Source organism: Ovis canadensis, chromosome 2 (assembly GCF_042477335.2).
Source record: "Ovis canadensis isolate MfBH-ARS-UI-01 breed Bighorn chromosome 2, ARS-UI_OviCan_v2, whole genome shotgun sequence".
Classification (NCBI taxonomy): Eukaryota; Metazoa; Chordata; class Mammalia; order Artiodactyla; family Bovidae; genus Ovis; species Ovis canadensis.
In genome coordinates this window covers 49,100,443-49,114,165 of record NC_091246.1, presented here as the reverse complement: position 1 = coordinate 49,114,165, position 13,723 = coordinate 49,100,443, and the positions used below count along the sequence as shown (strand labels likewise).

The window sequence follows — 13,723 nt, the reverse complement described above, 5'->3', positions numbered from 1 at the left end:
AATAACTAACTTTAAGACTGGTAAGTGCTATGAGAGGGTCAGAAAATGTGGAAGGGGAAGGCTGCTTCCAGTTCAGGAGTTGGGTAGAGGGTCAAGGAAAGCTTCCCAGCAGTGGCATCTGAGTTAGGCCTTGAAGGATAAAAAACACTAGTGTCTTACATTTAGTAGGTGCTTACTTAATAAAACACAAATATTAATGAAGTTGACAACTCAGATGACACCAGGAAACAAAAGTCTGTTAGTTGCTCCGTCATGCCCAACTCTTTGTGACCCCATGGACTGCAGCCCCCCCAGGATCCTCGGTCCATGGGATTTTCCAGGCAAGGATACTGCAGTGATTTGCCATTTCCTTCTCCAGGGGATCTTCCCGACACAGGGATCAAACCCAGGTCTCCTGCACTGCCCTAAACAAAATGCACCACATGTGTGACAACAGCCATTCGTTCCAATGTCCAGTTACCCTAGTTTCTGACTTCAGGCTTGGCTGTCTACATTCCTAACACCACACAACAGATCACGGAGGCGGAAATCTAGTATTTTCTCTCTTCCTATGATAAACATCTTTTATTATCATATCTGTGTGCAAAACACAATAAACCATCTTCTTAAAAAACAAAAAACACAGAGCATTCTTGCTATGGGTCCAGGCAAAGGTATGACTAACAAAAATTTCCTCACAGAGGTCACTGAACACTGAGGTGGACTGATTCTAGGAACTACAGTAATTGTCTTCTCGTGAAGCCAAATTAATCAACTTTGATGATACATTTTAAGTATTAAAACCAAATAAGGCACAATATGACTCAAAGTTTATAAGTAGAATAACAGTAATCTAGAGAACATATAATTAAAATATTCTGAATATGGAACTGTACCACATTTATATCTTAATCACCATTAGTAATACTCAGAATTATTATAGCATAAAAAATATTGTGCTTCTGAAAAAGTAGTCTGGGAGGTATAGGGTAGAGGAAAGTGACTCAGATTCAAGTATATTTAAAAAAATTTTCTTCTGTACTAGATACTAGGGTTTTTTCCTTTGGTTTCAAAGCTTGGTGTATAATCTACAAATGTGATATTAATGAATACAGCATAAAAACTTCAAAAAAAAAATACGATTATACCAGCAGTTTGGTGACATATTGGTAAAGCTGTTCGGTAAATGCTTCAGGGGAAAACTTCTCTTTCACCCGGTTTCTTCCAGCCAGTCCCATTGTGGCTTTTAAGGAAGGTTCCTGGATGAACTTTTCTATTGCTTCCGAGAAGTGTTCTGGGTCAGGGTCACACAGAAACCCTGTGACACTGTGGACGATGGACTCCAAGGGCCCACCTGAATTAACAGCAATGACGGGGCACTGCATGTACATGGCCTCCAAGGGAACGATGCCAAAGTGCTCATTGCTTGGTGTGTACAGTACACACGTGCAGCCTCGGAGGAGTGAGATTTTTTGTTTGTCTGAGCAAGACCGAAGGAAGGTCACATACTGACCGAGGTCAGACTGCTGGACCATTTCCTTCAGTTCCTGGTAGTGCTGTACGTTCTCCAGGACTCTCTCATCATAACCACCTGCAATGATGAGATGAACTTTGTCCCAGTCTTGGGATGTCAATCTTCCACGCAGCTTTACAAGGGCTTCTAGTGCCAAAGTCAGATTTTTCTTCCTTTCATACCTGTTGATGGAGAGGAATATGAATTTTTTCCCCTGGGGGACTATGTCATCAAGCTTTTCAGGAATAGCAGAATCAAAGCTGACGATATTCAGAGATGGGTAGAGGACAGCAGGGTCTATGTGAGACAGGGACTTGAACGTTTCCTTGAAAATGGCAGCTGTGAACCGGCTGTTGACCAAGATGCAGTCCGCCATGCCTGTGGTATATTCCTCTACCCAGTCGATTGGGGCCCTGTATAGGCGTTTAATAAAAGAATCTCTCCTGGTGAGAAGCAGATCTGGGAAGTGACAGTAAAACAGGATTTTCTTTCGCCGTCTGGCCAGCTTGAACACGGGGATACAGGCAGACACCTAGCCAAAGCAAGAATCAGGAGATGAAGTGACTGATCAACTAAACTTCAGCCAAATTAAACAAACAGGCACCTGCCCTGCCTCTTTGTTTGTGAGCCCCTTGTGGGCAATGTCTGATTTTCCTTTGTGTTCCCCCAGATTATCACCTAGTACAACGCCTGGCGTATAGAAGCTTGGGAGACATTTTCCGGACACATGCTAAATATTTAAAGTTGCAAGTCCAGTGGTTTCCTCTAGAACAGCACTGTCCAAGGGAAAGAAAAAAATCTAGTAACTACACAACAACTTTTTAAAGGTTAATTTTAATGTATTCTAAACTATTACCACTTCAAACATAATCGATAGTTAAGAAGTTAATAAAATCTCCTCATCTCTTTTTTTCACATTAAATCTTTAAAATCAGATATGTATTTTACTCTTATAGTACATCTCAGTTCAGGCTGGCCACATTTCAAGTGTTTAAAAGTCACCCAGGGCTAGTGGCTACCACACTGGAGTCACTCCAGAATCTACCTCCTCCTAAGGAACTGAATGAATGATCTGTAGTAGTTTAATGTAGTTTAGAGTGGAATCAAGATTGCCAAGGCCTTAATTTCAGCTCTACTAGCTAGCTGTGTGACTAATTTAACTCTCTGTGGGCCTTGTTCTGTAAGGTGGTGACAATTATAGTTTAAATATGTATATATATATATATATATAGTTTTGGTCATTATTAAGTGCACTGGTGTTATGTAAAACCTGTAAGAATGTAGCACACACATGTGCTCAGTATTTATTGAAATGTTAACCATAATCGTCACTAGAGACTTTCCTTCCTGTTGAGTAATCTTTACAAATCACTTAATCTCTAGCTCACTTAACACCTGAAAAAGGTGAGCTTTACGGGTATTGAGAGATTTATTCAAAGCTACTTAGAAAGTAGCAGACATGGAACTAGAATCCAGGCTCGGCCAAGCTCGTTTGTCCACTACAGTCTCAGCTGCCTGATGCTTACTGACTAGTTTTACACGTGTGGATTGCTTGGTCAAAAGAAGTAACCTGCACACAAGCATGGATGACAAAAGTAACTGGGAAGTTAACAATTAAATACAGATACAAACGTGATACCATTTCTACCTATCAGTTTGGCAAAGATTATAACAGTTTACAATAGCCAATGTGCACAGAGTAAGGGGCTCTATTGCTGTGGGAGACTAGAAGGACACAGCCTCTTTGGAAGGCAAATTTGGCAAGCTCTACTGTCATTTAAGACATACAATTTTTGGACCTACCAGTTTTATTTCCATGAATTTCAAAGACAGTGCTTGCAGAAATACAAAAAAAATGAAGATATAAGGATGTTTATTACAACACTGAACTGGGACTTCTCGGTGGTCCAGTGGTCAGGACACTGCTCTTTCAATGCAGGGGGTGTGGGTTCCATCCCTGGTCAGGGAACTAGATCCTACATGTTGTGCAGTGTGGCCAAAAAAACAAAAACAAAAAAAAACCCAAAACCGATTTATTCACACAAAAAAACCTGGTCACACTGCTACTGTCCTTTAGCAGAAAAATGTATAAAGTATGACAAGGTCAAACAAAAGCAAAATTTCCAGTCATTGTGAAGAATGAAGTGAATCTGTAATATTGATATATAAGGAAGTCCTAAGCAAAACTTTTTGGTGAAAAAGAGCAAGTTGACCAATAGCAGGTGTGTCATAATCCTAATTATAAATAAAAAGATGCATCTATAAACAGACATCATATGCTAGTACAGCCACAAAGAATTTCTGAATGCATACAGAAACTGTTAACAGTGTCTCTCCTTAGGGAGTGGAACCAGGATGGGGTTTTTACATTTAGTCTTTCACAGTATTTGAACTTTTAGTCCTGAGTAAATGTTACTTTTTAAAATAAAAAAAATTTTTTGGGGGGGGAGGGAGGGAAAGAGACATAAAAAGAATATAGAATAGCTAGAGTCCAGATCCAGGTAAAGGGCTTGGACTTCTCCAAAGGCTAATGGGGAGCCATGTTAAAGTTTTAACAGGGACATGACATGCTGAGCTTCGGGTGTTTATAAACACATTACACTCTGAGGAACAGAGTGCTTGACAGCGAAAGTTATAATGGGACACGTGTAGCCTGGAAGTAGTGTCAACAGGAATAATGCCAATAGGAAAGACACAAGTTACTGAGAAGTAAAACTTGACTGAAGGCTGGCTTCTAATATTTGCGTTTCTTAGAGCGAGCACCAAGGCCCATATGCTTCACAATCACCCGATGATCCAGTGAAAATGCAGATTTCGGGGGCACACCTCAGCAGCCCAGAATGAAAACTCCTGAGGGTGGGGCCAAGTTATAGCATGTCCATACTAAAGTTCGAGCTCCGTGGTGTCACTCCCACTCTAACCTCTCCAGATCAGTTCCCACCTTTCCGAACCACAGACCCAAAGAGGTCAGCAGAGGTCCGGGGCGGGGGGGCACCTCTCAGGAGTGAGTCAACGGGAACCGCGAGGGTCGGGCGGGGCCGCCTCACCTGGTCGCACACGACCACGTCGAACTCCTCATCGCCAAGGAACAGCACGTAAAGAGCCAAGAAGATCATGCGCACGTAGGCGCAGACAGCGGCGCCACGGCCGCCCCAGCCCAGGCTGCGAGGCAGCCAGTCCCCGGCGCAGTGCACCGACAGCTCACGGCTCTCCGCGAAGCAGTGGCCCGGGTCGTAGTGCGCCGTCCAGATCTTCACGCTACATCCGCGCGCCTGCAGCGCCAGCGCTGCGTCGAGCACCAGTCGCTCGGCGCCGCCCACGCCCAGGTCTGGGTGCAGGAACAGCACGGTTGGCTTAGGACCTGAGTCCGCATCTTGGCCCGGCTTCTCCGCCATGGCCAAGGAGCCACGCCTGCGCGGAACGCCCACGCCACCAGCCCTCTTAAGGGCTTCCGCGCAGGTTCCTTAGTCCGGCTTCCCAGCTGGCCCTAGCGGCGCGTGCGTCGGTTAGGCCACATCAGCGCGAATCTGTGGGTGTCTAGTAACTGCCGGAGGAAATTGCTCGTCTGACCATGGCTAGATCTTCCCATTGGTAGAGAATTGATTCCAGGAAGGACGTTGTGGCCCAAGGGAAAAATACAGGAGGCCTGTAATTCCCATACAGCTGCTCATCAAATCTCTCAGAGCAGAATTGCTACAGGCATATCGTGGGACAGCCCAGGCGTCCCGGAGTCAGCGAGGGCCCTGCCAGCAAGTCTGGGGCGGGACCTGTGTTATTTCTCTGGCTGCGAGGCTCTACCGCTCCTCTGCAGTTCACTTCAGCTCCCTGCCACCGTCCTGTCTTCAGCATGGTATGTGGCCCCAGTCTCCCTCCTTGTCCCGCTTTCTCCCAGGCGCCCCGATTCCTGCCTCCCGCAGTTTCCTTGCCTTCCCCAGCGTCCCAGTGCGTGTCCCGGTCTCGGCCGTCTGGGCCAGGAAACTGGGGGCTGACCGGCGGCGCTCACCAGTCTCTGTCCTTGTCTTCCTCTGCAGCCTGGCCCAGCCCCCAGTGGCACTAACGTGGGCTCCTCAGGGCGCTCTCCCAGCAAAGCAGTGGCGGCCCGGGCGGCGGGATCCACCGTCCGGCAGAGGTAAGGATTCTTGCGAACTCGGCTGTGGGCTCCTAGGGATGGGGCCCAAGAATTCGTTGGTCTTGAGGAGGAGACCCCGGAATGTTAAGATCCATAGGGGCAAAACTTCTTGTGGTGTGGCCATACGGGTAAAGAGTTTTGGGTCTTTTATGTCTCGAGAGGGAGGCAACATTTTCTTTGCTCAGTTTTGAGTATCACTCTTGGAAAAGGAAAGTTAAACTGGAGTAAGGTCACAGCATTGAGAAAAGTGACGTCCTTGAACTGGTATCTTTAGACCTGAGCCTGGCACATTTCTATCTGGAAGTCCCATACACACTCAGTTTAACATGACTCGTTCAATGCGCAGTTCAGCCCACAGGCTCCCCTGTCCCTGGGATTCTCCAGGCAAGAACACTGGAGTGGGCTGCCATTTCCTTCTCCAGTGCATGAAAGTGAAAAGTGAAAGTGAACTCGCTCAGTCGTGTCCAAATGTTCACGACCTCATGGACTGCAGCCTACCAGGCTCCCCCGTCTATGGGATTTCCCAGGCAAGAGTACTGGAGTGGGGTGCCATCGCCTTCTCCGTTCACCTCAGCTCCCGCCCCTAATTATGTCTCCTTACGTCCTTATGGTACTGTTTAAACTCGTTCGCCCAAAGCCAGAACTTCAGCAGCATCTTGGATTTTTCTTAATGCTCAGTCTTTATTCAGTACGTTTATATTGCACACTAAAACCTTCTCATCAGTTTAGCCCTCAGTTTCTCTCATCTAGAGAAATTTTGTACCTAACTCATCTCCTCTCCAGGTAATTTGCACTCTAATGTGTCCTCTTCTCTGATTCTGTCACACGGTTGGCTAGCTTCGGTGTTAGTTTCTTGTTGCTTAAACACTGGAGGGGACGGCAAGAGGGTTACCACGACTCTTTGTGGTGTTTTTTTTTTTTTTCCCTCCAGTCTAACTGATTCTCTCCTCTCTCTCTTTATGATCTAGCAACAGTGAGTTTATTACTGTTTTCTGAACTCACTAGACATCCATTCCCCCCACCCCCACCCTCTCCAGTTCCTGTATATCTTGAAGACTAGGCTCAGAGGTTATTTCCACTAGAGGCCTTCCTAACTCCAAAGGCAACAGTAGCTGCTAGTCTTCTCTTTTACACCCAAGCATTTTGTTCATGCCCTTCTGATAGCATTTGTGTTTCCATATTTACCTCCTTCATTAGCCTTTGACAGAAACTGCCTGTTATCTCCGTCTTACCATAAAACAATAGATGGTGAGTGAAGGAAGAACTCAAACCACCCTGTAGTCTTGAGATTTTTTTTTCCCCCCCTTTGGAAGGGGGGTTGTTATCTAGAGAGGAAAAGAACTTGAACAGATACATGAAAACTGTCCTCAAGGATGTGACGAGGTAACGAGGGATGAGACTTTTCTTATTGGCTACAGTAAGTAAATCTAAAACTGATGATATGAACTCACCTGAGACAGATTTCATCTTAGAGCAAAAACAAAAAACAAAAAACACAAAACTTTAGTGGAACTGTCAGAAATGCTAAGATAATCCTGACTCATGCCCTGTCATCAAGATGTTCAAGGCAAGGTGGGGATGGACCAGCTGGAAAGCTGTGGTGTAGGTTATTTGGTCTTGGAGTGCTGTCTTGTTTCTACCCTGGGTTTCAGAGATTCTTTGTACTGGAATGGAAAACATGTACAGTAGGTACAGTTCCTTGGGGAATGGGTCTAGTTAATGAGAATTAGTAGTAGTGTGGCAGGAAGTTGGGTCATCTGAGAACTTTTATAGGAAAAAAAAGAGAAATCATGTACTTATTAAATATAACACAATTATTTACTTAATAAAAATGAAATAATTGCTGCACAAGTGAAATGGAGAAACAAATATCTGAGGACATATGTAGCTTATCAAGTTGTGGGTGTTGGTGTCATCTTTTAGAATTCAGTGTGGCTGGGGCCAGTTAACTAGATAGACCATGGTTGTATTGAGAGACCCTACAGAGTTCCCTTCTAGAATGTTGTGTTACTTCATGAGTGTAATACAATAGATATTGGCTGTCTATGAATATATTTCCTTTTTGTGGGTTTGTAAGAAAAAGTTGAAGCTAATAGTTAATAGTGCTATGCATTATATAGCTCCCATAGTTGCATTTTGTCTCCATGTTCAATGAGATAATAGAGGTAGTACCTTGGAGAAGAAACTCTGGGAATTAAGGTCAGGCTAGGGTTAGAGTCCTTGCTCTGTTGTTAACCATATAAAAGGAAGTTGCTGGGATGAAAAGGAGCAATAGTGCATTATCAACTGTAAAGCTATAAAAGCTACAGTGTTTAGGATTAATGGGAGTCTGGGATAGTAAGATGATGGACTAGCCAGGGGTGTTAAGGAAGTGATCAAATGGATACTTGAGGGTGCATACCAGGCTCTGTTCCTGTTACGAGGCTATATTTGTGGAGAAACTAGATAGGGTTTGACCTCTGAACCTTATATTCCAATGTAAGAGACCACAGCCGAGGCAGATAGATAATTTCAGGCAGTAAGGCCAAGAAAAAAGTTGGGTGTAGAATAGAGAGTGGGTAGGGATAGGATGTTCAGAGTAGGTGACATGTGACTTGAAACCTGAAAGAGACAAGGGAGCAAGTCAGGCCGTGGAACAGCCAGAAGACCACCAAGTCAGAACAAAGCATGTTAAACGCTGGTTATGAGAACCACTGTGTTATGGCATAGAAGGGGCAGTTACACAGTGGCCGGAAAGAAAGCGTAAAATAGACCCCAAAGAAATTTAGTTTAAAGTGTCCTGTGTGCCAGCAGATGTAAGAACTCTTCAGAGAGGCTAGACTGATTCCGTGAGGGGGTGGGGGGCTCCTTGAGATGCTGAAGACAGGAACTGGAGTAGGGTGGGAGTGGGAGCAGGAGAAAGCGCATGGGTCCCAGTCTCAGCTCAGCGAAGACTTGTCAGGTCCACGCTGGGTGTATCAGCTTGTTCAGATTTCATGTACTTAGGCCACTGAGTAGATGATGTGTATCTGTATGTGAAAGATCTTCTGGGCATGAATTAGTCTGTAAATCCTTGTGTAATTATATTTACAATTAGTTTTCCCGTAGAAACAGTCATACAAATGGAGTTAGAAGTTCCCAGCTGACCACATGGCCCATAATTAACATGTCTGAAATATCTTCTTTTGGGTACAGTCTACCTAAATCATTGTTTGACGCTGTTTCTAGACTTCTAACATGAACGCAGCTCTTTTTGCCAGAGCCCACACTGGAACCATGACTCCATTCTTCCATTCAACGCAGCAGGGCAGGCTCCCAGTGCTTCTTGCATTCAGAGTGGGATTAGGTCCATGGTAGGGTGAGGTGGGAGCAGGATCAGAGTTTGGAGGACAGTGAGAAGAGATGGTGGGGACAGGGTGTTCACTTTTGGTCTTTCCCTGTATGCCCGTCTCCTCAAAAATCCAGAACCAGCAGCCCACAGATAACTGGAACAGGATTTTGAGGATTTGGTTAATGGTGGGGGGCAGTGATGAAACGGGGCTTTCCATCTCTCCTCTTCCTGTCCCCTTCCCTAGAATTTATAAATTGGTGATAAATGGGCTGAAGAAGGTTCTTATGACCTCTCTCACACTTGCGACTTCTTTTCAAGTGGTCCCACTCTCACTCTTGAGTGGAGATGAGAAGTGGAACTGGAGGAATGCTGTATGAGGGGATAGCTGCTGGGGAGGGTTTCCAGTGACCCGGGGGGGAGGGAGTCCCTGGTTCCTTCCAGGTCAGTGGCATTAGTGCTGTTCACTGCTTCTGTGTGCTAAGGCTGCCTTCCCCACACAGTTCACTTCACAAGCCTCGATCCCCCTTGTGAGGGTTGAGTTTCTGGTTGGGTGTTTCCTGCATTTTTCACATCCTACCTCTGTCTGAGATATATGGTCAGTCTATCAAAATAATGAAAACAGACTACAAAATAATTTTTCAACAAGTGTGTACTCTGTTTTGAGACCTGGATTACAACTTACTTTTTTTTTTTTTTTTTGGTCTCTTTTGTAGAAAATAAAGTGATTTGAAAAGATCTTAAAGTAGTCATTTTAAAATCTTAATTGTTTTCTGGGTTATTATATGCATCAGCCTATGGCAGGCACTCAGTTATTAGTGGTTATCATGATTAGTGGAGTAAAAGCAAAACTTTGGAAGGTATTAGCAAAGAAAAAGTTAATTTTTTGGTTCTTTAAAAATATAATGGTAGCATATGTCATAATGCTCTGATAAGAGTTTCCAAGAAAAGGCCATTCGTAACATACTTTTTTCTCTCACAGGAAGAATGCCAGCTGTGGAACAAGGAGCGCAGGACGTACGACCTCAGCAGGCACTGGGGGGATGTGGCGATTCTACACAGAGGATTCACCAGGGCTCAAAGTGTAAGTCTTGGGAGCAGAATCACAGAGCCTTTTGGCAGCACCGTGTCTCTGCCACCAGTGGTGTTTGCTTTGATGAGGCTGATAATACACAGCAGCTTTCTTTGTGCCAGGTGGGCTGGGTTTGGTTTGTTCATGTACCAGCCAGTTACTTTAGGGCTCAGAATGACATCCGTTCATGAATTGAGTGAAAGCAGGGGGACACCTTCATGTAGCTCTGTCAAAATAAATGATGGGAACAGAGAGAACTGGAGGGAAAATGGCTTAATTAGATGAAATTGCTCTTCATTTGCTGTTCTTGTCCCACACTGAGAAATAGGACTAACCATTTGAATAGGAGCTCGGTGATTTTTCAAAGCTCTCCTGGAGGCATAAGCTGATATTATTACACCCTAATGGGAGTTTCTGCATTAGGTTGTGCTGAAAAGTTCTTAGGCCTCCTTGTCTTTGGTGGGTGGTGATTGAACCCCTATCACTTTCCAAGTTCTTATCCCGGGGATTGCTCCCCATGCCTGACTCACTTCACTTTCTGGTACCTTGTGGCAGACCTAATCCCACAGGTGTCTGACCAGGTAGACTCCAGGACACCACTGCCTCTCTCTCTCTCTCAGTGTTAGTCATGTCTCAGAGTTGGTAGTCTCAGAGTTAGTCATGTCTTGACTCTGTGACCCAATGGACTGTAGCTTGCTAGGCTCCTCTGTCCATGGAATTCTCCAAGTAAGAATACTGGAGTGGGTTGCCATTCCCTTCACCTGGGGATCTTCCTGACCCAGGAATCAAACCTGGCTCTCGCACACTGTGGGCAGATTCTTTACCATCTCAGTCACCAGAGAAGCCTATGGATACCACTTACAGCTATTTCTTGATAAATTCAGTGGATGAGGAATTGGAATAATGACAGCAACTCTCATTTGTATAGCACCTCAGGTTCAGAAGCTCAGGTTCAGGGAGCAAAGCTACTTGTCAAAGACAAACAGCCAGCCAGAGATGGAACCAGCTCTTCTGACTGTTAAATCATGCCATCTGTTTGGCAGCCCAGAAGACAAAAATCAGCTTTATTTGGGTTAGTTTATTTAACTGGACTAGTAGCTTGACCTGAATCACAAATTTAATTTAGGAAGATTTCCCTAGAATTCTTGAGATTTGGTTTTATTTATTGAATTTTTTTTTTTTTCTGTTATAATGAAGACTTGTAAGGTGAGAATGTATTTTAAGGAAGTAATTCTTGAGGTTGGGGATATGTGAGTTGGCACCAATCTGACAACTTTCTGGTCCTTGCTAGAGGTAATTTTTCTGAGCATTTGAGAGGAAGTTTGAAGCCCGTTGCTCTTAGGGTATCCTGGGAACAACAGTTTAACCCTTCTCGAGGTGGTAAAACAACTGTCCTCACATGGGTGAGTCTGACTCCTGCTTGCTTTGGGCTCTTGTGCAGTGGGGCTTGCTGCTGCTGTGAGTCCTCCCAGGAAGCGATAGAGGCCATTCCTTTGAAGTGTCATAAACCACAGTATTGTCATACCACAGAGAGAGGTTTGTGGTGAAAGGACAGAGATCCACATCTTGGAGCTTGTTAGCTCTTCCTGGGAGTTAGAAATTTTTTCCGGTTGATAATGATAGCATTTCCAGGGAGCTTACTAGCAGCCTGACTGGTGTGTGAATATATTTAATACCTCAGCAACCCTATGAGAGAGATGCTGTGATTATCCCCACTTTACAGATGAGGAAACTGAGGCTTGGAGAAAGTGAATCACAGGGCCACAGTCACAGCTTGTGAGGGCCAGAGCTGGTTTCCACACTCTAGCGGCTGGACTGTGAGCAGTGCTCTCCCAGCTTCATGCTCTCTGGCTGATGTTATGGAACGGGGCTTCATAGTGAGGGAGTGTGATCCAGTGCACGGTGACGATGATGTCTTCCTGTGGACTTTGAAATTTGCTTACTCTCATAATTGTACAAATTCTGGAAGAACAACATGGTGTACCAAGGACTTGGATCCCTGTGTATTGATTATTGTCCACTAGTGGATTGACTGTTAGCCTGCTGCTCCGCTGGGTTATTCTACTGCCTTAATTATAAAGATTCCTGGGGTCTTTGTCCACCCCCAGGTATATCTGGGAGGTGAAGTGACCTCTTGAATTCTCCAAAACTGGTGTTGGCAAGAAGAGTCAGAAAGGCGAGCCCGTAACCTTTGACTGAGGTCAACATTCACAGGTTGTGTAAAATCAGCGAGTTTTATCTTTAAGAAACCCATGTACTAATTCTTAGCCTGGAAAACATTTGATTTAGAGAAGGGCTGATGAGTAAAATCTGTTGATACTTCCTTTCTTTATGGTAAACTAATAGAAGTCAAACTTTTTATGTTGCCTAGAATGTTTGGTTCCTTAAATATGGGAACCTTAAAGCAGTAAAATGAGCAGTGTATCAGAAAAGCTGAGTTCAGATCCCTCCTGTCCTTTCTGGCTCTGCTTTCTGAGGCAAGTAATAATCTCTCTGAGCCTCACTTTTTCTTCCTTATGAAATGAGATGAATATTTGTTTCGCCTGTGTCTTGAGTTTGTTGATCATATGGTATCATATATTTAAAATATACCTCATAACTTACAATGTGATATTCATCTTTGTATGCCTATTTTATTATAGTTAGACAATGAAGGTTGTCTTTATTAATTTGAAATAATAGTTTGATAATTGGCTCATTTGCACTTAAAGAGTTTGGGAAAATTTTTAAATTACTTTTTATTATGGAAAATATCAAATGCACGAAATCAGAGAGACTAGTATCTCTAAGACAGATCCTCTTATCTGTATATATTTTAGTATGTTTTATTAAAAGATAAGGATCCCTCCTTTCTAAATAACCACAATGCTGTCACCACACCCTCAAAATATCCACAGTAATAATTTTTGGAATATTTTTAAATGATCTAAATTATATTCTTCGATGGATCTTGGGTGCCTTCCCCTCCCTTTTCCTCTAGGCAGTCTTTAATATTACAGATATTATAATGTATTACTACTGAAACTAAGCATGCCTTCTTTTCTTATTTCCAGGGGCCCTGTTCCAGTATTGGTGATGAGTCTTCTGTTCATCGCTTCTGTATTTATGTTGCACATTTGGGGCAAGTACACTCGTTCATAGATTCGGCTACATCCATCTGTCTGTCATCTGAAGAAGAAAGGGAAAAATCCCAACATATTTTGGACCAAAAACATAGTGATTTTCTGTTCATGAGGAAGAAATTTTCTGCAAGCTTACTGTTTTATAGGGAACTTAATGAGAATTAAAGAATCCATTTTTTTTCCTATGGCTAATAAACTTTTTAATTCATTTATACCAAGTCTCATTGTTGATGCCTGACTGCTAGGGCACTTAGTCACTCTTTAGATTTACAAGTAAATATGTAGAAATCGTTTTGTGTAGATTTTTTTTTTTCGGTTGGATTGACAGTTTCTTATATGACCATGTAGTCATTCAAATCCAAGATGCTGTAATTGGCCTTGGCTTGTTTTCTTCTAGGTATTTCCGTCCTGATGATTGTCATTTTGAGTGTTCTGTGGTTTTCAAGGAGTGTGCCTATGACTCCATCAGGCAGATCTGTGTTCAGAGGCAGCTGGTACCCAACGGAATCGTCATAGAAATCATCCAGAAATCTTGGATGAAATGTTTGCTCATTCTGTTCTTTGTCTCTAAAGCCACAGATAATATTTCTGCCTTTTCTTT

General features: G+C 43.7%; 2 protein-coding genes and 1 long non-coding RNA gene across 3 annotated transcripts in view; 1 reads left to right on the top strand and 2 right to left on the bottom strand.

Moving 5' to 3' along the window:
* Positions 1-536: 536 nt before the first annotated feature.
* ALG2 (ALG2 alpha-1,3/1,6-mannosyltransferase) lies at positions 537-5,519 on the bottom strand. Its single transcript, XM_069576067.1, has 2 exons — positions 4,540-5,519; positions 537-2,024 (listed from the first exon to the last, which is right to left on the bottom strand). Exons 1-2 carry the CDS (start codon positions 4,885-4,887, stop codon positions 1,122-1,124), a joined length of 1,251 nt encoding a protein of 416 aa, XP_069432168.1. The 5' UTR covers positions 4,888-5,519; the 3' UTR covers positions 537-1,121.
* On the top strand, positions 4,447-13,334 carry SEC61B (SEC61 translocon subunit beta). Its single transcript, XM_069576069.1, has 4 exons — positions 4,447-5,342; positions 5,524-5,621; positions 9,911-10,012; positions 13,054-13,334. The coding sequence occupies exons 1-4, from the start codon at positions 5,340-5,342 to the stop codon at positions 13,139-13,141; spliced, it is 291 nt and encodes a 96-aa protein (XP_069432170.1). The 5' UTR covers positions 4,447-5,339; the 3' UTR covers positions 13,142-13,334.
* The window catches only part of LOC138433423 (uncharacterized), a 613,563-nt gene continuing 608,142 nt past the window's right edge, over positions 8,303-13,723 (bottom strand). The window contains exon 6 of the long non-coding RNA XR_011254301.1: positions 8,303-8,629. This is a non-coding gene — a long non-coding RNA (uncharacterized lncRNA). The remainder of the gene's footprint in view (positions 8,630-13,723) is intronic.

Excerpts from the sequence above, each read along its gene's own strand:
- ALG2 (XM_069576067.1), bottom strand. The coding sequence starts at position 4,887 with ATGGCGGAGAAGCCGGGCCAAGATGCGGACTCAGGTCCTAAGCCAACC. Across the intron at positions 2,025-4,539 it reads ACGTGGTCGTGTGCGACCAG|GTGTCTGCCTGTATCCCCGT; the intron begins GTGAGGCGGCCC and ends TGCTTTGGCTAG.
- SEC61B (XM_069576069.1), top strand. Across the intron at positions 5,622-9,910 it reads GGATCCACCGTCCGGCAGAG|GAAGAATGCCAGCTGTGGAA; the intron begins GTAAGGATTCTT and ends TTTCTCTCACAG. Across the intron at positions 10,013-13,053 it reads GATTCACCAGGGCTCAAAGT|GGGCCCTGTTCCAGTATTGG; the intron begins GTAAGTCTTGGG and ends TCTTATTTCCAG.